Source organism: Nyctibius grandis, chromosome 14, assembly GCF_013368605.1.
Source record: "Nyctibius grandis isolate bNycGra1 chromosome 14, bNycGra1.pri, whole genome shotgun sequence".
In the NCBI taxonomy this organism is placed as follows: domain Eukaryota; kingdom Metazoa; phylum Chordata; class Aves; order Nyctibiiformes; family Nyctibiidae; genus Nyctibius; species Nyctibius grandis.
In genome coordinates this window covers 10,503,008-10,524,820 of record NC_090671.1, presented here as the reverse complement: position 1 = coordinate 10,524,820, position 21,813 = coordinate 10,503,008, and the positions used below count along the sequence as shown (strand labels likewise).

Below are 21,813 nucleotides of genomic sequence, written 5' to 3'. Positions count from 1 at the left end.
TTCTGTAGCTTTAACCCTCTGACCCACTGGAGAGTTCTGCAGGCTACAGAGCAATAAAAGTTCCCACTGTGGGTGAAGAGCCCTTGGCAAGCAGTAATCAGTGCTCTTAAAAGCACTGAACATGCCCCATCTAAGTGTTATGTATTAAGTTTGTTAAATATTTAAATGTGAATAACAAAAATCACATGCTAAAAGTACTTCAGCTATCTTTAAGCAGCAATATCCACACTTCCACAGTTCGAAAGTTCTTCTTTTTAACTTGTAAAAGAGAATCTGGCTTCCTAAGTGGCTTGCTATGCTGACACCAGTGAGAAGCATAACAAAACTAGCTTTAAGCACAAACTGACAATGTAAATCAAACAAAAAGTGGTATTGTATTATGTATGCTAAGTATTGTTAACGCTAGGCACCCATTTCTACCTGGAATAACAGAGAACAAGGAAAAGGAACCTTGTCCTCTATTCACTGCGGGTACCTGAAAAATTGTAAATGACCTCATGAGATCAGACTGGTCTTTTATAAAGGTAAGGTTTTAATTAGATAATGATATCTCCTGTCCCTTGAAGTCAGTGTCTCCGGATGCATCACAGCCATCTAATCTTTAAGCAAAGGCACACTCAGAAGCAACAGAAACGTGCACTTAAGCCTTGGTGCTGTCTAGACACCCTGTCTTTCCACGGAAACATGGAGAAACTTGCATGCAGAGTTAATTCCCACTTAATGCCGCTTACTTCCAAGTCGTAAGATTTGCTAGTTCTGTTGTGAAGTATCTAAATACAAGTTGTGATTCTCTGTAACAATCATAGCAATTGAACCAGCCTTGGTACTTAGAAAAAAAGTGCTTTTTTTCCTTCTATTTGATTGCTAGTCTGCTGAAGAACCTATCTCAGTAGAAGGATGGTTGCTCATGTGTTTTAACTGGATTATGTCAAGTCATTCCTGCGACAGTCTCCATTCTGTGCACACTGTGTCCACTGCCAACAATTCTGTCTTTATTCTGCCCATCTCTGGAAAAGAGCAAGAAGTTTAAGCGACATTGTTGTACATGTGGCTGACAAACGCAGTCCTTCACCGAAACTAGAGTTTTATTTCTTGTTTTATTGCTCCACCTTCTGGTTAACTTAAATTTATTTTTCAAGCAAGAAGCGGGATGAGGAGGAAATAATTTCTAGCGGGAAAATTCTCCCCTCACAAAGGTGACAAACACCACTCAGCAGCCCGGTTTTGCCAAGGGGCGCGACCCCGGGGCACGAAGGCCCGCAGCGGGCTGGCGGTGCCCCAGGGGCCCTTTTCTGCCAGGGGCGCCGCGCCCCCGCGCCACAGCCTGCCCGGCCGCCGCCCGAGCGCCCGGGCAGGAAGAGGCGCTGCGCTCGGGCCGCCTTCGGCTGCGCCCTTCGGGACTCTTCGGCAGCGCTCGGGCCTCAGGAGCCAATCGGGGGGAGAGCGTGAGTTCCCACCATGCGCCGTTCGTTCGCGCGTGCCGTGTAGAGGGCTGGCGCCTATACCCGGGGCGGGAGGCCTGAGGGCGGGGGGTGGAGCGCGGGTGGCCAGCAGCCACGTGGCGAGCGGCGCGGCGGTACCTGGGCCCCGGGGACCTGCTTGCGGGCACCCTCAGCTGCGAGAGTGGCTGGCTGTTGACCGTAGCGTGAACAACGTCGTATGGCGGCATGAAGAGGACGGCCTCTTGTGTATCGCTGGTGTGGGAGGCTGAGGTAAGGCCAAGGGCCCGACAGGGCTGGTGGTGGAGGGGGGGGGGCGCTTCTGGGAGCGGGTTTTGACCCGCGAAGTGCTCAAGGCTGGCGGAGAAGTTAGGGCTGTGTCCACGTGGAAGGGAAGGGTCACTGTGGAGGGAGAGGATGGACAGGTGTCTGGGGCCAGTTTTCATCATTGGGGAGCTGACCAGGTGGTAAGGGTTAGCGTGTGCTTTGGGTGAAGTGTGTGCTGCTCCTAGAGTAACATAACAAATTAATCTGAATTGAGTCTCAAGTGTAATTTGAAAGTAACAACAGTAGGCCCTGAGTTATACTTGGCAGAGGTTGCAGATCCTGCAGTGTTCTCCGATTTATTTGACTTTCTTCACAGCCTCAGAATTTGTGGTGGCCTGTACTAGTCGGTTCTAACTTGGCTATAAGAAGCGGTATCTTCCCCATGCTACCTGTTGTGGCTGTGTTAGTGTGGAGATCCAAGAGCAGGGAAGTTTGCAGAGGAGGTTCTATTTTACTGAACTAGTTGAAACCAGACAAGGGCAAATGCAATAGTGTTGCTTGTAATATTTATCGAAATAAGGATGGGGAAGGAGAAGATTGAACACTAATGCTGAGGGTGGTTTATCTTAGAAGAGAAGATGACAGGAAGAGCTAGAGCCAGAGCAAGAGGAAGACGTCCAGGACAGGAGACTGCTATTCCTTCTGTAGGAGCTGCAGCTGTAAGTTGGTTCTCTTTTTAATTAGCACAGCTAGGCTTTGAAATGTCATAGTTCAACTACTTCCTATTTTAATATCAGGTATATATGTTAGATGATATATCTGTGCATGTATCTATTACGTCAGGTGTATAGTTGTATGAACTCCTTTTTGTTAAGGAAATTTTTGTATGCATACAAACAAGTACTCTTTTATATTACAGTTGTCGTAACAGAGCTGTATGTCATAGCATACAGATGTTTTCATACTCTGCTTTGTCCACTGTGATACTCTGCAGAGAAGCAGAATATATTAGGCTGGTGCTGCTGTTGATGCATATTTGAGCACAACCTGGGTCTGGCAGGTGGTCCTGTTGGTTTTAATTTTAATATCAAGGGCTTTCTGCCTCTGCATTTGAACTAGTTTTAGGGCTTGTTTTCTGCATATGTGCCCTGTTTGAACTGTAGCTTGAAAATGGCTGATAACTTCTTTATTTGCAGCCACTGCCACATACGTGGAGTTTTTTTAAAGCATTTCCTCAAATTTGTCAGTTATAAATAACTGTCTTTCATTTGAGAATGTGATTAGACTGGAGGAATATTCTTAGTCCATTTTTTGCCAGTGTCAAATGAGTTAAAATCGTGATAGAAGGTAGTTTATGATTCTGTTTCTCAAATAGTGAAATGTGTCTTCCCAACATGGAGACTTAAGCCTCTAAGGATGACACCAAGAAGTTGGAGCTTGGCTCTTCATAATGGTGCATGATGGGAGGACAAGACACAATGGGCACGAATTGAAGCAAGAGTTGTTTCGAGTGGACATAAAGAACAATGTTTTCATGAGGAGGACAGTCAGGCATTGAAAAGGGTTGCCCACTGAGGTTCTGCAGTCTCATGGTTGACCTTGCTTTGAGCAGGAGGTTGGACTAGAGACCTCCTGAGGTTTCTTCCAGCCTGAGTTATCTTGTAGTTCTATGAAGGATAGGATTGTTGAAAACCCCCTTCCCCACACCCATACAGTGAACCCTACCCCAGCATAATCTCTCCCTGCAGTTTGACTTGATATGAAGCTCTGCTCTAATCCATTAATGTCTGGGAAAGGAGTGTAGTCAGCTCAGGATAGCAGGGCTCAGTGCCTAGCTGTTGGTCTAGAGAATCCGTGTAGGTGACATTGCCATTTCTTTCAGGGACCAGTATGGAATATAGGTGAGAACGGCAAAGCAGAACTCATCTTTTCTGAACTACTTTTATGAATACTACAGGGAGCACAAAACTTGTGATAATATGCTGTTACTGTGGTAGTACTGGACTCTGATGATTTTCACATATACTCTTTAGGGTTGGGTACATTCAGTCTTTGCAGTAATGCTTATGGGTATTTACAGACTTCTTAGAGGGTATACTTTTGACAACTCTTATAACGTGTAAAAATAAGGTGGGGAGTATAAAAACAGAGAGGCCTGCTTAGTTACTGATCTTGTGTTCAGTGTCAGAACATGCATATGGGAATCACAAGACTTGTAGCAAGAGCTCTGAGAGCAAAGGAATAGAGGAATTCCAGGACGGATTGCTGGCAGGTTGTGTGACACTGTTTCAGGGGGTTCTTGCTGCTAGCGCCAGGCTGGCCTTCTAGCTCATGTTTCATGATCATCCTTGATATTGGCCTCTTGCTTGCTTACACTTAGAGAACTTGATTACTCCTGGAGGGACTAACTTGTGGGGCAGACTGCAATCCAGTAATGTGAAACTTTGAATTGTGGGATTGCTCGTGGCTGAAGGTTGTGTGTTGCAGTCCTTCCAGGCATGACACTTTTTAATGTTATTTATTCACTAGACACTAAAATTACAAAAGATATTTTTATAAAATAAGTAGTCAGCTGCTTGAAGTTTCAGAGGGGTTGTTAAAAATGACAAGTCCAGAAGTTTTAGTTAGAGCTTGGAAAGAGAAGATTTGCATTTACTACTAGTTAAATGAATATTAATTTAGAAAAATATTTCCTGAACCCCATTATTTTGGAGTTTGAAGTACAGAGTAAAAAGTCTGCTACTTATATAGGAAAAAAAAGATTTAACCTTATGTAACTGTTACAGTTGGGTATTTCAGTATTCTGTACTTGGTTGGTGACTTTGTTTTGCTGTACTCTTGGAAGTATGCTGTTTCTTCAGTTGCAGTAGAAAAAAGTTGTTCCCAACTATTGCACATAGAACAGACTTTGCCAAGTCAGCTGCCCAGCCATCAGCAACCTCAGCAGCCATATGTTCGTCCATCAGTATCAGAAGAACCTGGTAGCTGTGGACGACAGAGTGGCCCTCAGAGTGTTCCACAAGGGCAGAAAGGGGGAAGGCCAGAAGGTCAGAGGGGGTGAAAAAGTTCATTGCCCACAAGACCAAGTGTTTTGAAGAGAATGCAATTAAGGCATTCTTTAGACTGTATTTCTATTTTTTCTCTTCAAAATGAGATTTATTGCTAAGATTTGGAAAAGTTCACTGTACATGCCTTGTGATGATAGTATTGTCATTTTAAGGTGCAGTATAACTGAACCAGGAAATGTGGAAGCTACCTTAAGTTTGTTCTCCGTCTGTACCATCTCCTCTATCAAAATAGTTTAAAAAAGAAATTAGAAAGCAGTTGTCACAATTAGTTGTGTGAATACCAATAGTAAATTTCATTTTGATATTTCATTGCTTTTCTTGAATCCTAATAAGGAAATTAAACTTTCTTAGCTATTTCACATCACAGTGTATTTAAACATTTTGGTTCCAGCTGGAGCTGAAATGAAAGATCTGTCCTCCCTGTGTCTGCAGAAGAGATTATTAATTTGGAGGGTTTACATCTTTATTCCATCTGGCTAGTGAGCGGTTCTATTTGCTTACTAGTTAACTGTCTGTAAATCTTATGAAGCTAATGTGTTACCTGAATGCTATTTTAAAATGAATTTACTACATAGCAAAAGTTGAAACTTAAAAACAAGAGAAATCATGAAATGTTATATCTGACTTTCAAAATTGAATTGTATTTAATTCTTATTTGTATATAAAACTTGATTGTAATTCTTCCTCTTCCTCAAATTTCAAAACAATAGGATTACAGATTTCGTCAGGATTTCAGGATTTGTCTGTAGCAGAATGGGGTGGACGTCGTAGAGGTTTCCATGACCTCGGGGTAACCACTCGGCAAGCCATAGAGCATGTTCGAGAATCAAAAACTCATATGTTCAGATTAAACTATAGACATATAAGCAAGTTGAAATGAAAAATAGTTTTGCTTTGTTTCTGCTTTTAGTATCCCCTAGAGAGCCAAATTAAAAAAAAAAAAAAAATCTGAAGAGGAACAGTAAAATGACATGTCTGATAGCAAAGTGCTTCAGACAGAAGATGTGTAGTGTTTTAAATTGCAACTATTTAGACATAAGTGATGATCTGTGTATGTTCCTGATGTCCACTTCTGCAAGCAGGACTCTTCAGGACTCTGTAGGTTTGCTTCTAGAAGTTTGTAACACATAGACCTAACCACATTTGTAAAGATCTTCTAGTAAATGTGGAATTTGAGACCTCTTCTGAAGGAACTTTTTCGTTTAAATAAAAGGTGATATGCTTCTTTCCTTGAGATGACATCATGCATATGAAAAGAGGTAAAAGGAAGCAGCCATGATGGTCCTGCCTTCTTGCTAGAATGCAGTTGTTAATGTTCAACAGTGCAGGTTCTATGATGATAATAGTTTTGTATTGCAAATGACTCTGTGAGACATCACAACAATATAGCAGCAACTGTAGTCCACTTTTGCTTAATTGAATGATAACTGGAACGTGCCATGGGCCCAGGAATAGTAGGGCTTAGTTCTTCTCAAATCACTTTGGGCCAGAAGCAGTAAAGTTGTTTCTTTCTCACCTAGATTTTTGATCTAGAGCTGTGCTGATGGTAGACCATGAATTGCTGCACTTAGTAGGCAGCTGTATTGCTGGCCTCTTGTTTTCTCTTTATAGCTTTGTACAGTTTTCAATATAATATACATGCTTTGTGAGTGGTAGGATGTTTTTGTTTTCATCTGAGGTGTTATATTTCAGATGGGAAAAAGTGGGTAATGAAAACCAGATTAAATGAATGATCCATAATTGTCTGCAATGTATTTTTTTTATTAGACTCATGTCTTTAAAATAAATTGAAATGAGACATGAAGAAATAGGTAGAAATACTTTAAATAAGTAAGTGATCTAGGGCTAGTTCTTACTGTTATGGTCTTTTTGTTTGCTTGTTTTGTTTGTTTGAAAACTCTTGGAACACCAAAAGAAATGTCATCTTGTCACATACGAATGGGAATGTGGATCTCTCTAGTTACTGATACTCTGTTAGCTTTTTTGCTATGTTTATGATTCATGTAAAGAAAGATTAATTTGTCCCCAAAGGTGGTTTGTGTTTTGGTGGAAATTCGTCTCTCTAGTACCTGGTACTAATCCTTTGGGAGACAGGTTACTGATCTAAATGCTTACCTCATTTGATGTGAGAATTTTCCTGACAACTGAAGGAATTATAAAAAGCTTTAATAATTGGGTGAGTGTCTATGGTAACACTATGCCTGTGTGAGCATTTCCTGTAGCTTACTGAGCTAAAACAGGTGCAGAACACAACTGACCTCTATAATCTTTGTCTGAGTGCCTTAGTTTTTTAAAATTTCTCAAAGCTGTTGAATTACTATATACTCGTAAAATCTTGTAACTGCTAAGATGTTTGCCTCTCATTTTAGGTTCTTCAGGCGATATGATAAAATTAACTGCAAATTACTTTCTTTTGACGTCCCGACCCCAGTGGGCTTTATATCAGTACCATGTTGGCTATAGTCCTGAGATGGAAGCACGCCGTCTTCGATCAGCTTTGCTTTTTCGGCATGAAGAGATAATTGGAAAGACACATGCATTTGATGGATCAATATTATTATTGCCAAAAAAACTAGGGAACAAGGTGTGATATGAGAATGCTATTTTATTTTTTATTTTGAGTTGCATTTTGTGATGCTTCTTGTTGCTTACTGGTCTGGGTGAAGGTAGAGAATTGATGTCCCATGAGCAACATTTAGTTGGATTGGATATATTAGTACCAGCTAATTTGCTTGTGTAGAGAAATTTGGTAATAAACGTCTGGTTCTAATGCTTAGGTTCTGCAGGCTAGAATAATCCTCTGCACAGGAGTGGATAGTACAGACAGTATTTTTCCTTTCGTTTTCTTTCTGCTTAGATCTTTTAATAGCTTCTATATTTTAACATCCAACATAACTGAAAGGGTGGATGTATTGGGTGTATGTGGCATGGTTTTGGTAGCTGGAGGGGCCCGGCCTTGCATGTGTGGGAAGAGGTTAGGGGCTGCCCTGTGCTGTACACAGCCATTTCCAGCCAGCTTCACAGTGGACGCACCACAGACCAAAGCTGAGCTCATCAGCAAATTTGATGGCACCTCTGTGTATTTAAAAACGGGGAAAAAATGCCAGAACAGAACAAAAATCTGAGAAGAAAGGAGTGGTAGAGGGAAAATGCCATGTACTGATGGTAATCCCTGCCCTCCGCCCCTTGTGCCACTCACTGCCTCACTGAAGGGACTGAGTGTAACCAGTGGTGTTAACAGAGGGGGCAGAGGAGTCCAGAGTGAAGTTGAGCCTGGAAAAGGGAGAAGGGGAAGATGGTTTCACTATGTGTTTTAATGTTTGTCTTTTTGCCTGCCAGTACCTGAATCAGTAATTAAATATATATTAATTAGCAATATATTAAGTTTGTTTTCTCAAGTTGAGTCGTTTTTCCATGATGGTAATTGGTAAGTGATCTCCCTGTCTTCATCTTGAATTCAGCTGCTTTGGGGATAGCCTCCATTCTACTCCATTAGTCGTCTTCACCCAAATGAAACAAGCATTTTAGGTTGTGTTTTACAGCCATAGTAGCAAATCAAATACCTGTTTCAGCTAAGTCTTGAATTATTACTTAGAATCTTAATGTACAAGTCCAATTCAATATTAATGGAGCGAAGTCCAGATATAGCCCCGATTGACTCTAGTTTTATTAACCTGACTTCACTTTCTCAGGTTACTGAAGTATTTACTAGGACTCGAAATGGAGATGGTGTGAAGATAACAATCACGTTGACTAATGAGTTGCCACCTACTTCACCTACATGTCTGCAATTTTACAACATCATTTTTAGAAGGTTTGCTTTCCAAGTTATGTCTTTATAAGAAGTCATTCTAAAAATATCTGCCTCAAGATTTTTCTTTCTGAAGAATGGACTACAAATCAATATCACAAATATAAATTTTTAAGCCTTTGTAGCTACCATTAAGATGTGCCCAACCGCATCTGGCAATATTTTAATGTGCAGTTACATGCATGTTTCTGGTGCATGTTAGTGTGAAAAGAGTTTATACCATTTCCTTGAGAAAGCAAATTCGCACTGGAGTGCTAACTGTTGTAGGCGGTTAGTCCTATCTCTGCCCTCCTTTTGTGTCTGTGGATTTGCCTCTTAAAGCAAATAGTAGTGCAGGACCTTAACCTGGCAAATTACGTTTTTTGCTGTAGTCTGTCCACTTAACCTTGGTACCTGGGCTACCTGGTTCATCTGAAATGTAGCTTGTTTAGACTGCTACCTTCAGCTGGTTGGTGAAGGGTTGGGTTGTATGCTAAGTTATTCTCAACTGATTAATTGTCATTAATAAGTGTCTATGGCCTTTCTAAATTGAGTTTAATGAAAAGTTGACGTTCATGACTATTCCATCTAGTCAGATGAACAAAAAATGAGGTTGTGCAGAGGGATGGGACCATGTAGAGTTTGATAAACTGAATAATAATGGTGAATTACATCCATATTTCAACTTCTAGGCTTTTGAAGATGTTGAATTTGCAGCAGATTGGACGCAATTATTACAACCCCAGTGACCCAATCAGCATCCCTAATCACAGGTTTGGCAAAAGGGGTACTCAGGTTTAGGAGGGGTGCAGGGAGAAAGGATGATATTTTGATTCTGCTCTGGTGGTTTATCTTGTAATAAACCATGGACTTAAAAACTGGTATTCGCGGGAAGCGTGAGACCTCGTTCTCCTAACTTGCTTTCTTCTATGTGTAAGATCTCATTACTCTTTACCGGTGTGTGTTCTTCTATTACATTTTACTCCAATGTCAGAAACCTTGCTTAAATGTCTGTACGGCTGAGATCTCTGAATATGTTAATTCTAAAGCTGAGGAGCATCCAGCCTTCATTCTGAAGGCCTTTTAATCTGCAATGTAAATTCGTATCTGTCCATACCCCGCTGGATGGGTAGTTCTGGAACTCACCTATTGCTAGCCGTCATGTCTTGTCTTGTACCTGTTCCCTGCTGGGATCCCCTACAATGTGACTGATGCTTCTGGCTAGCCCTGGGCCTATTGCACAAGTTAGTAAGCTTGAATTTGACTGGAAGCCCCATCACACGGCTGTGGTGTACTCCTTGCTTAACCTAGCCTACATAACCTGGTTGATGGAAGAAACTGGACAGTGTTCTACTAGACAAACTACTGATCTTTTTCTCTTTAAAGTGTCTGGAATACCCACACACTTTGTGTTTAAGATATTTAAGACTAATAGCATGAAATGGATTTCTTAGGGTTTCAGGCAGCCTCTCTTTCAGTTCCGTTATATTGCTACATCATTAAATTAATGTTTTTGTCTTGACTAAAGATACGTGGATTTAAAATACTTTTGGTTTTCTTAACTTTCAGGAGCTTGTTGATATTTGGATAATGGTTTCTTTTTGTCTTGACTGCTTTCTAGTGTCTGGGAAAGTGGACAGAAATAACTCAAGGGGTGAGAATAGAGATACTTTAAAGCATGTTGAGATTCTGTGTGTTCTCTTTTGGCAGGTTGATGATTTGGCCGGGCTTCACAAGTTCTATTCTCCAGTCTGAGGAAAGTATTATGTTATGTGTAGATGTGAGCCATAAGGTTCTTCGCAGTGAAACAGTGTTGGATTTTATGTACAGGCTGTATAACCAGGTTGAAGAGCAAAGATTTAGAGATGCCTGTGCTAAAGAGCTGATAGGTTTAGTTGTTCTTACAAAGTAAGTCTCTTTGGACTCCTGTTATCTTAGAGATCTATTTATTTTTTGGATGTTCCATGTCCTGAAGTATACAATGAAGCAACAGAAAGCATGAAAATGATATCATTGTCAAGCTAGCAAACTAATCAAGGTGACAGCATTTACAAAAGCAGGAAGTACATACTGGATTAGTTCTGTTTTCGTGGGGTTTTATTGCAGTTTAGCTTTTAGTAGAATTGATAGCCTGTTACAATTGAAAACTTGAAGTTACTGCTGCTGATAGGATCAAAACTTTCAACTTACATGAGTATTGCTGTTAACTTTTTCATCCTACAGTTTTATTTCTTTTCTATTTGAGTTAAGATTTTTAAAAAAAAACTGATGAAATTGTTTATTTAGGTACAATAACAGAACATACAGAGTTGATGACATCGACTGGGATGCCAATCCACAGTGTACCTTTAGAAAAGCAGATGGTTCCGAGATCAGCTACGTGGACTACTACAAAAAGGTATGGAAACTTAACTGTCAGTGTGTGCATTGTGCTTTTAACTTGAAAAGTTAGAGCCCTGTTAGAGGTTTCTTATGGTGCATGGGTTTGTAGTTCATAATTTTCTTTAATAGAATTTTATTTTTAATGGATACTGTGTAATCTGAGAGCAGTAAGTAACCTACGCAGTGTGATTCGGCATGAGTAGTCCATCCCAATGAGCAGTTGGTCAGGCAGAAATGCCAGGAGACTTGCATGGATGAACAAGGAGCTCCTGGGAAAACTCAAAAAGGAAGCATACAGAAGGTGGAAGCAGGGACAGGTAATCTGGGAGGAATACGGAGACATTGGCCCAGCAGGCAGGAATGAGGTTTGGAAAGCCAGAGCCCAACTGGAATTAAATCTGGCCAAGAACGTTAAAGGTAACAGGAAGGGCTTCTGTACGTAAGTGACAAAAGGAAAACTAGGGAAAATTTGACCCCACTGCTGTGAATGAGGCAGGGCCCCTGATGACAGAGGATGTGGAGAAAGATGAGGTACTGAACACTGCCTTCGCCTCAGTCTTTACTAGCAAGGCTGCCATTCAGGATTCCCAGGCCCCAGAGGCCAGGGAAAAGTCTGTAGCCAGGAAGACGTACCATTGGTGGAAGAAAATCGGGTCAGGGAATACTTAAGCAACTTAGACATAGCTGAGTCCGTGGGCCCTGATGGGTTGCACCTACAAGTCCCTGAGACAGCTGGCTCATGTCATTATGAGGCCACTGTCAATAATCTTTGAAAAATGGTGGTGATAGGGAAAAGTGCCTGAGGACTGGAGGAAGTAAAATGTCACTCCTATCTTGAAGTTCGAGAAGGATGACAACACAGGGAACTACAGACCAGTCAGCCTCACGTTGATCCATGGGTAGGTGATGGAGCAGCTAATCCTGGAAACCATTTCCAGGCATATGAATGACAAAAGTCATCAGGAGTAGTCAGCATGGCTTCACCAAGGGAAAGTCATGCTTGAGCAACTTGGTAAACTTCTATGATGAAAAGACTGGCTTGGTAGATGAGGGGAGAGCAGTGGATATTGTCTACCTGCACTTCAGTAAGGCTTTCAATGCTGTCTCCCATAAGAACCTTGTAGAGAAGCTGATGAAGTGTGGGCTGGATGAGCAGAGGGTGAAGTGGATTGACAGCTGGCTGAATGGCCCGGCCCAGAGGATGGTGATTGGTGGCACGATGTATCATTCGAGGCCAGTGTACCCTAGGGGCCAGTACTGGGTCCAGTCCTGTTTAACGTCTTTATTAATGATCTGCATGATGGGGCAGAGTGTACCCTCAGCAAGTTTGCTGATAGTTTACTGGAGGTAGAACATATGGACAGCCATCTTAAGAGAAATCACTCTTCAATACTTTTGGTTCTTTGAAACAAAGTTTATGTATGTCTTTCATAGCTTAACCTTCTCTACCATTGAGGGCTGCCACTGTCTTTGTGAAATCTTTGCACGTCAGTTTCCACTGTAAAATGGATGGGATTTAATAAGCTAGAAGCAAAATTTATGTTATCCATTCTAGGTCAGAATAGACTTTATAAAGGATAAATTTTCCTGCCTTCTTGCCTTTGCTGTGATCTCACTTTTTTGTTTTTAAATGTTATCCTTTGGATGGGCTGAGGTGTGGTTCTCTTTAAGAAAAAGTTAAACTATGAAGTATTTTTGTTGAATGTCAGCTTGTGTTGCCTTTTTTGGGGGGGAGGGGGTGGTGTTTGTTTTTCTAGACTAAATTAGTGACTGCTAGACAGACCAGCTCTTGCCAGATGGAAGGAAAGGTTGCAGGAGGGTTGAATTGTTTTGCTTTTGTTTGTTTTAGGAAAAATACTAATTTTCTAAAGTGAGCGTTATGATGAAGAAAACTGAGTGTTTGTTATGAATAAACTAACATACAATATATATTTCTAATGCAGCAATATAATCAAGAAATTACTGACTTGAACCAGCCTGTCTTGATCAGTCAGTCTAGGAGGAAGACAGGAACCATGATGCCAGTATCTGTGGTTCTAATTCCAGAGCTATGCTTCTTAACAGGTACTGTAGCATTTGTTCATATCAAAGCATCTGTCAAACCATAATGGCCTACTGGAACTGGTGGTTTGACAGCAGCCTCCTGCCAAGTTAAGTAGTAATGTTTTGTTTGTATAAATGTGAGTTTAGAAAAAAGTTTTGTAGCTGAAAGATTAGATATTTAAATGAGGCCAAAAAGTTTGAGGGATTTTGAAGTTGCATAGTCTTTACGTATGGTGTTCAGCATTGACCCACTGATAACTTGTAGTTTTTTGGCAGTAGAACTTCTGTTGAAAAAGAGAAATTTACTATAAATTGATAATTTTGTAAGAGACATAAATATGTAGTTTTCTCTGAGATACTTACTTTGCGCCAGCAGTGCCTGTCCATCTCAGCAATGTTTTGTTTTGCTTTGGAAATGTAAATAAAGAGCCACATGTCTTGTGTGGTTTCCTCTCAAGTGCAAAAATACGGAAATTTTTTTTTCTGTGCAGATGGGAATATATGCACAGGGAGCAACTGAAAACCTTGATTACTACTGACACCAGTATACGTGTCTGCAGTACATGCATAGTTAATCTGCATGACTTGCAAGTTTACTTTTCTTAGTCCTTAGTCTAACTTTTACTCAGAAAAAGATTTTGCTGTTAACAGGATTAACTGAGAAGATGCGTAATGATTTTAATGTGATGAAAGACTTGGCTATTCATACACGACTGCCACCTGAGCAAAGGCAACGTGAGATTGGAAGACTTATTGGCTACATCCAAAAGTATGCTACCTTAGTATCTTCTGTACTTTTTTCCTGAAAAAGTTGTAGAATAAACTTCTTTTTTGCAACAAACTTTGGAAATCTTACTCCTTTTAAAAAAAGAAAACTCTCAGCAAGAACAAATTTCTTTATGTTTTAATTTAAATCTTGTTTTTAAACAGAGATGACAACGTTCAGAAGGAACTCCGAGACTGGGGTTTAAGCTTTGATTCTAATTTATTATCCTTTACGGGAAGAGTTGTTCGAGGAGAAAAGATCTTTCAATCAGGAAATGTGGTAAATAAAACAGCTTCTATAATCTTCTGTGTCTCTCACTGGTGAAGCAAGTTCTTAAGGAAAGAAATACTACTTGTTTGTTTATAAGTGAAGGATTATGAGTGAAAACGTTATACACAAGTCTTTGTCCAAACAGGAGACTTGCAGACTTCTTGAAATTGTTCATAAATTCTGTTTAGAAACCCCTGAAGATTTTTCTGGCTTGCATTACAGTAGTGTCTTCCTTGCAAAAGTGTCTGTCTAAACAAAGTAATTTCAGATACACAAACAAGGAGACTAGAGATGTTTCTAACTAGTTTCCATTTATTAAAATACCAAGGCTTTCAAATGAAAAGCCACTAATTATTTCGGTCCAGTAGATAGAACACATGCCCTATCTTTTCACTCAAAGGTGGGGTGACTCTCCAGTATGAATGCCTAGGATTTCAATTAAGTCATAGTAGAGGTCGGTCTTTTGTTTTGAATGGATGCTAGATGGAGGAGGGCATTTTACAGTGTCTTGTTCTGTGTATCTGTGTATTTGGTAAGGCTTTTTTTATTTTTGTTATTGAAAACATCTGATATCTTCTTTATAATGGTTTTTTTCCTCAAGCAGTTACCTTATTAAAAAGAAAAATGGGAGAAAAATAAGTCAATGCATAAACAGCTACAGCTTTGTAGTCTTTTGTAGCACAAAAACTGTGCTTATCTGGGCTACAAATCGTAAGTGTCTTTGCATAATTATAAATGAAACGTTTGAAGAGTATAGGATTTCTTGAAAGGGAAATAGATATCTTTTTCTAGATAAAGCTTATTTTATATTAGTGACAATAGCAGTAAAAGAACAGATAAAAATCAAGTCATTTGTTCCAGGCAGAAGTGTTACAGTCTGTTCTTGAAATGTATCAGGAAGTAGTTGTGGTATAGCTTGTTTCATAGGGTGTTGATTTTTCTTCCTCTCCCATCTCTTATTTACAGTTTGATTACAATCCTCAGTTTGCTGATTGGTCAAAGGAAAGTAGGGGAGTCCCCTTAATCTGTGCAAAGCCTCTGGACAACTGGTTATTAATATACACACGGCGCAACTATGATGTTGCTAATACATTGCTTCAAAATCTGTTTAAAGTCACACCATCTATGGGTATCCGAATGAACAAGGCAACCATGTAAGTGTCTTTAGAAAGCTCATGGAAGAATCCTTTTATACTTACTGAGGTATATCTGTTAGCATGCTTAGGCTGTTAAATGAGGAGCTAGTATAGTATGTCACACTACTGACTTCTGTGAGATTTTTTTAATAAAACAAAGTTGCTTTCAGTATGCAAATTGTTCAGTTTTCTCTAGTCACTGATTTTTTTACTCATGCTTTTATTTGTGAGAGCTTTGACTGGGGCTTAAAGCATGCCAAAACCAAACAGTGTTAGACATATAGTCATTGAGCAAAACCTTCTCAAGTAGAGCTATATGTAATGCACAAAGGAATATATGTTTTTTTTGCTGACTTTGGGTGTATTCTGATTTGTTCTCATTGCAAATATGTTCCTTTGAGTACCTGTGCTTGCTTTTAAGTTTGAATTTCATTGCTCTTGGAAGCCTGAGTTGGGGATGATTCCTGTTAATCTTCCAAATATGTGAATATTGTACGTTTATTAATAGCTATAAATGTGACACTTCATATAGTACTGATGCATAATGAGCATTTAGCTTTGCTGAAGTTTCAATAGCTGTTGGTTGTTTTTTTCTGTAAGCATTTTTTCTCTTCCTTTTCAGGATTGAAGTAGAAGATAGAACGGAAGCTTATTTAAGGGCTTTACAGCGAAGTATTACCCCTGACACGAACATAGTATGTATTTGAATCTGTAATTCCAAATCATGTTAATCTCTGTAATTGTTGTTTCAAGACTAGTGGGATTCATTCTCAGAAATAAAACTCTTGGCTCCTGAGTATCTACTACATGCCTGCTGATACTCCTGTTCAAACCCCAAACTATGTGTATCCTTCTGGAAAAGAGCATTTGTACTTGGCTCTGAAATACAAACACTGAAACTTAACAGGTCTTTCTTTCATTGTGAACGTTTGAATATTTCTCTTGAGCTCAAGAAACTTTTGCTCAAGAACTACAACTATTACATAAATCTGAGAATGCAGCTTCTTAAAAACATGTTTTTTTTTTTTCTTTAAAGGCAGTTTGTATTTTGTCTAGTTCCCGAAAGGATAAGTATGATGCTATCAAGAAATACTTATGTACAGATTGTCCCATTCCAAGTCAGTGTGTGATTGCTCGCACTTTAAGCAAGCCTCAGACTGCTGTGTCTGTAGCAGCAAAAATTGCCTTACAAATGAACTGTAAAATGGGTGGAGAACTTTGGAGTGTTGAGATCCCAGTAAGTATTTTTTTTCTTAAATGGTAACTGTTTTCTTTATTGAGCCTTATTTAAAAAGCAAGCCTTTTTCCCCAAAAAAGAAAATTGAGTATTCTTTGTGTAGTTGGTTTTGTGTCTGTGAGAAGAGGCATGAAGTTAAATGTGACATAAGGAGACATTTAATTAAGAATTCAGTGCCCGTGGTTTACTTAAGTGTCCTGAAACCATACAGCTTATGTCATGATCTTGTTACACTATAGGGTGGAGACGATAGGTGCTTTGGCATGTCTTCACTTACTAATGCATGTTCTGTATTGATTCCTTTTAAGCTGAAGCAGGTGATGATTGTGGGAATTGATTGTTACCATGACACTGTGTCTGGAAAGCGGTCAATTGCAGGATTTGTCGCTAGCCTGAATCAAACAATGACAAGGTAAGATTTGAATGCCAAATTAAAAAAAAAGAATAGTTATCTTTCCCTTAACTGAAAAGTAGCTTGAATGTGGTGGGCCCTCATGAAAGTGTCCAAGTTGTTACTGTACATTGTTAATAAGAACTATATATTGTGAATTATTTTTTCCACTGCATCCCTTGAGGAGTAGCCTTGTCCTTCCACAGTGCTTGTGAGAGGGGGAAAATGGTGGGGCAAGGGCTGGGATGAATAGAGGGCATCGGTGTGACAGGCTCTTCTGCCTTCTGAGTTGACTTGTGTGAGAGTTTTTTGAAGGAGAGGAATTGCACGTGGTGATAAGGCGTTTGTCTGCCACAGGGGCTGGGGGCTTTGTGAGGGGAAATATTCTCATAGTACGCTAACTCTTGCTTGACTGCATTGACCCACAATACCCATAAAGACTAAGTGGTCATAGCTATTTTAAACGTAACTTCATTGAAGTAAACCTGGGAAATGCTTTGAAGGTCATCTTTTATTTTGTTCTTCACAGGTGGTTCTCCCGCTGTGCAGTTCAAAGTCGTGGGCAAGAACTTGTGGATGGGCTCAAAGTCTGCTTGCAAAGTAAGGGAAGGCTTTCTGCTCTTGTTGAGTCGGATGTAGGAAAGACAATTTAGCTTTCTCAAAACACACGTCCTCAGCTGCCTTGAGGGCAGGCGTCACCAGCTTGCACTTAGATAAAACCAGATTAAAAATACAGTTGTAAATATTGCTGAAAATTAATAGCATTTTGTCTACATTCTTTCATTGATTCCCGTATTTCTTGACAATAATTAAATACTACTTATCAATGTGCTTCAAAGAATGCTTTAAAGGAGATGGATTTAAAGGATGACAGCTCCTTGCTGTGAGAGAGGCCAGCAGAGTAAATGATCTCCTTAGGGTCTGTCTTTTTGTGTCGATACACAGGTAAACCAGAATTCCCTTTGCTTTTGTGTATCATGATGCATACCTGTTTCAGGTTACTGAAGGGTTGAGGACCTTAGGTTTCAAGACTTACTGCTGTTTTTCCAGTAATAAAAATCCATTTTTCTCTTGGAATGAATTGTCATCAAAACTAACAGCTTTTACTCTTTTTAATTTTTTTTTTTTAAGCTGCTCTAAGAGACTGGTTCAAGTGGAATAAGTATTTGCCCTCTCGTATTATTGTGTATCGTGATGGTGTGGGAGATGGACAACTACATACTTTGGTTAATTATGAAGTGCCTCAATTTCTGGATTGCTTGAAGAGCTTTGGTAAAGACTACAAGTAAGTCTGTTTCCACCAACCCTCTTTTTTATACTGTAAGAAAAATACACTGGGATACAAAAAGTGGTTAGAAATGAAGATTGTGTTGTCTTTTCATCATTTATTTTTACTTGAGCTCAGATTACTGCTTTTCTGATGATGATTTATGTGATTTGAGATACCTAACTTGTAATATAATAGGAAAAGTTTTTAGTACACACACCACATGCCTGTTCAATACACATGTATACCAATATACTCTTGAGGCATTCTTGATGCGTATGGTAATTAATACTTTTTTCCAACTGGTTGATCATAGCCTGATTACTATCACGTGTGTCCAGTAGGTCCATTTTTTCCTTTCCACTCCTGAAAGGACTAGCTATTGTCCAGTCACTTATGTTGTGCAGTTTTCAACATTCTGCTTTAAAACTTACCAACTGCAGTGACTTGGTTTCTTAATCTGCTCTGAAAAATGAAAATATTTCCTGACACCGCAGGCGAGCGGAGCACAGAACAAGTAACAGCTAGTAGGAATTGAAGTGCTTACTTCTGTTTAGCTTCTGTTAAGGGCTTGCTCTTTACCAAAAATACTGTTAAAACACGGTGTTTTCTGTATGAAAAGATGAGGTAGAGAGGTAGCAGAAATCAGATCTGTGTTTAGAAGATCCCTTTGTGGTCTGTTTTGTGTCTCCCTGTGAAGTTAAATATAAGCTGGATTGGTGAGAAATAGTACCAAAGTTGCACCTGAAACTAAAAATCTAAAGTTATGAACAATGTCCTATTTAACTTAAATCAATGAATTAGTGAAGACTTATATGTGAAATTAATGCCCTGGAGAACTCTAAAATTGCTTTTAATTTGAAGCTCTAGAGAATCTGCCTTGAAATAGTTTCAGTGCTGTTTCCTGCGTAGTTTGTTGGGTTTTTTTTTAATTTTATTTTCATTTATTTTAGTCCAAGACTTACTGTGATAGTTGTGAAGAAACGAGTGAGTACCAGGTTCTTCGCGCATTCTGGTGGAGCACTTAAAAACCCACCCCCTGGTACTGTTGTTGATGTGGAGGTTACCAGACCAGAATGGTAAGTTAGTACAGACGTAACACTTCTGTTTGCTGGCAACCTGATCGTAAAGGAAGTATATCCGATACTAAACTGACTGTGGGATCAGGTAGATGAATACTTTCCACACTTCTGTCCTTTTGAAAAGAAATCAGAGTGAATGTGTAGATAAAAGAAATGGAGAAGCTTAAATTTTATGAATTCAATATGCAATTATTTCATGGTTTCCAATATGTAGCATTTGTATACATCGGAGTATTAGAGATACTTTAAGTGTCTGTGTGTTTCACTTGTTGGTGTTTCTTTTTTTTAAAGGTTTAGTACTGAATGAGTGACTACTAATAGGATTGGCCAGCTGTTCTTAACTGAAATGAAATTCTGTCTGGCTGTAGTTTTGACATTGCACCTAAGTTTTGTTACTTTGAAAGGGTGCATTTTATGAGCAAGTGTTGGAAGTATTCTTTGGTGGTTGGAATGTTGCTAGAAGAAGACTCAGAATTGTACGATTACGAGTGTAGGTAACACGTACACTTAGTATTGAGCGGTTTTGCAAGTCACACTCCATGAAACTCGGGTCGTGTGTGTGGGAAATGCAAAGCTTGTTCAGTTCATGATGAAAGGTTTGGCTTTAGTCAAGGGATGCTGGAGCATGAGGGAACAGTGCCGTCTTCTGTGGCAGAGCTCAGTTCCGATAGGTACTTTTGCCTTTCTTGTTTTGTATTTTACCAACTCGCTGCAGGTGCTCCAAGTGTTGTGATAGATGACAAACAGCCAAACATGGCTCGAGGTGCTAAAGTAAATGAGCATAAGCTAAGTATGTGTGCAGGGTGGTTATCAGGGGAAAACTGTATATGATGAATGGTTAAGACCTTCATGGTCTTCAGACCTGTTGCTTGTGATAAGATTATTTGCATTCTTCCAGATCTCCCAGACTTTCAGAAATAGAGGAAACGGATTATTTTGTGACCAAAGCATAGGCATACTTTAGGGGTTTACTTAATATGCTTAAAGTGACGTGAAGAAAATAAGTAAGACAAATTTGTGGGGATTTGCATTTTTCTAAGAAAAGCAGCCCTTTCTGTATCAGACTCCTGGGGTTTTGTTTCTTCTATTACAGGTATGATTTCTTTATCGTGAGTCAGGCAGTGAGAAGTGGTAGTGTTTCGCCCACTCATTATAACGTAGTTTATGACACTAGCAAACTGAAACCAGATCATCTACAACGTTTAACCTACAAACTTTGCCACATGTACTATAACTGGTCGGTAAGTATTTCCTCTGGGAAGTGATAGTATTTGTTTTCTAAGGTTGTGCATCTCTGCAGTAACAACACACAAGAAGGTAGAAAAAGGTATCCTTTTCTACCCATGCCAATCCAAAAAGCCTGCAAGTATGCCTCTTTTCCTGGAGTGGTGGTTTGAGAACTAGACGCTTTATAATTACATGATCTGTCTGAAGACTAAAATCATCTTTATTCTCACTGGAAAATACTTGTTGTTTTGAGTATTATTCCCAAATTCTATGTCAAAAGCAAAACTGAAATGATTATTTCTTACCTGCAGAAATACTAACTTCTCTGTATGGAGGTGGAACCGTGTTCCTCCATTTCCCTTAAGGCTTCTGTTGCATACCAAGACCAGCACACAGTCAGCTCATGCCTGAGGCGTGCTTTAGATTTGTCGGTTTAGCGATGATAAATATTTCACATGACTTCCCATGTCACATCTTCTGTGATATCCAGCATCAAATATAAATCTACGTAAGAGGCCTTTTTGGGGTGAGGAGGGAAATGGAACTGGGAGGTTTTTGCACCTATTCTTCCATAAAGCACGTTTTTTATAATATGTTGAGTGTATGTAATGTTGTTTTCACAAATTGCATAAATACAGGAAATACAAATTTTACATGTATCCAAACATTTGAATTCCAGGACTTTCTTTGTTACAGTGAATGCATGCTTCTTTAAATACTTGAAAATAATTATTTTTTTTTTCCTCTTCTTCTGCAGGGTGTTATCAGAGTACCGGCTCCTTGCCAGTATGCTCATAAACTGGCTTTCCTTGTCGGTCAGAGCATTCACAAAGAACCAAACCTGTTGCTTTCAGACAGACTTTACTATCTTTGAAGTTGAGTACCAGATAAAAAATTGTGCAGTTCCTTTCTAGGGAATGTAGAATTACCTGGGGTTTTGTGTGGTTTTTTGTTGGTTTTGTTGTTGGTTGTTGTCTAAGAGACATATGCATGGGATAATGAGCATGCGCAGTTGGGGAACAGAGGCAGAATTTTGGTTTGTATTGTACTTCTAAGACTTCAATTGGTAACTGTTCAGCAGGATTAGATTGATTTGCAAAGCAGATAGGAGTTGTGTTGGTGGAAGTTGATTTCAGATTTTGGCATTACCAGGCACAGAGTCAAACTGGTGCATATGGAAGAATTTGTATTAGTGCTGGTTTTTCTAACTAACTTGTTGTGAACCTTGTTCCTTTTCTTTGCAAGATTTAAATAAAGTTGTTGCTGTAATCCTTGCTCGTTTGATCCTCTTAGATGTGTTTGCGTGCATACTTCAAGACTGGGCTTTGGGCATACATGTGACATGCTAGAGTAACTTTCTAACCGTTCTTTACGTCTGGAGTCTTGCATTCAGATGAGCCTTTGTTCTACAGTAAACTTCAGCAGCTGTCGACAGTTCTGAAAAATGA

The 21,813-nt window shown here is 39.5% G+C and overlaps 1 protein-coding gene across 2 annotated transcripts; it reads left to right on the top strand.

The window, feature by feature from the left end:
* Positions 1 to 2,344: 2,344 nt before the first annotated feature.
* PIWIL1 (piwi like RNA-mediated gene silencing 1) lies at positions 2,345 to 21,239 on the top strand. Of its 2 annotated transcripts, none has more exons than XM_068412811.1 (20): positions 2,345 to 2,429; positions 4,607 to 4,724; positions 5,474 to 5,614; positions 7,124 to 7,358; positions 8,467 to 8,588; positions 9,257 to 9,337; positions 10,275 to 10,472; positions 10,851 to 10,962; positions 12,890 to 13,010; positions 13,641 to 13,758; positions 13,920 to 14,034; positions 14,992 to 15,179; positions 15,784 to 15,856; positions 16,198 to 16,398; positions 16,707 to 16,810; positions 17,319 to 17,389; positions 17,921 to 18,074; positions 19,010 to 19,135; positions 20,232 to 20,379; positions 21,123 to 21,239. In XM_068412811.1, exons 1-20 carry the CDS (start codon positions 2,345 to 2,347, stop codon positions 21,237 to 21,239), a joined length of 2,628 nt encoding a protein of 875 aa, XP_068268912.1. The 2 variants fall into 2 exon arrangements, with proteins under 2 accessions (XP_068268912.1, XP_068268911.1); XM_068412810.1 differs by having other exon boundaries at positions 4,607 to 4,753; positions 5,485 to 5,614.
* The last annotated feature ends 574 nt before the right edge of the window (positions 21,240 to 21,813 follow it).

Excerpts from the sequence above, each read along its gene's own strand:
- PIWIL1 (XM_068412810.1), top strand. The coding sequence starts at position 2,345 with ATGACAGGAAGAGCTAGAGCCAGAGCAAGAGGAAGACGTCCAGGACAG. Across the intron at positions 10,473-10,850 it reads GGTTTAGTTGTTCTTACAAA|GTACAATAACAGAACATACA; the intron begins GTAAGTCTCTTT and ends TTGTTTATTTAG. Across the intron at positions 10,963-12,889 it reads ACGTGGACTACTACAAAAAG|CAATATAATCAAGAAATTAC; the intron begins GTATGGAAACTT and ends TTTCTAATGCAG.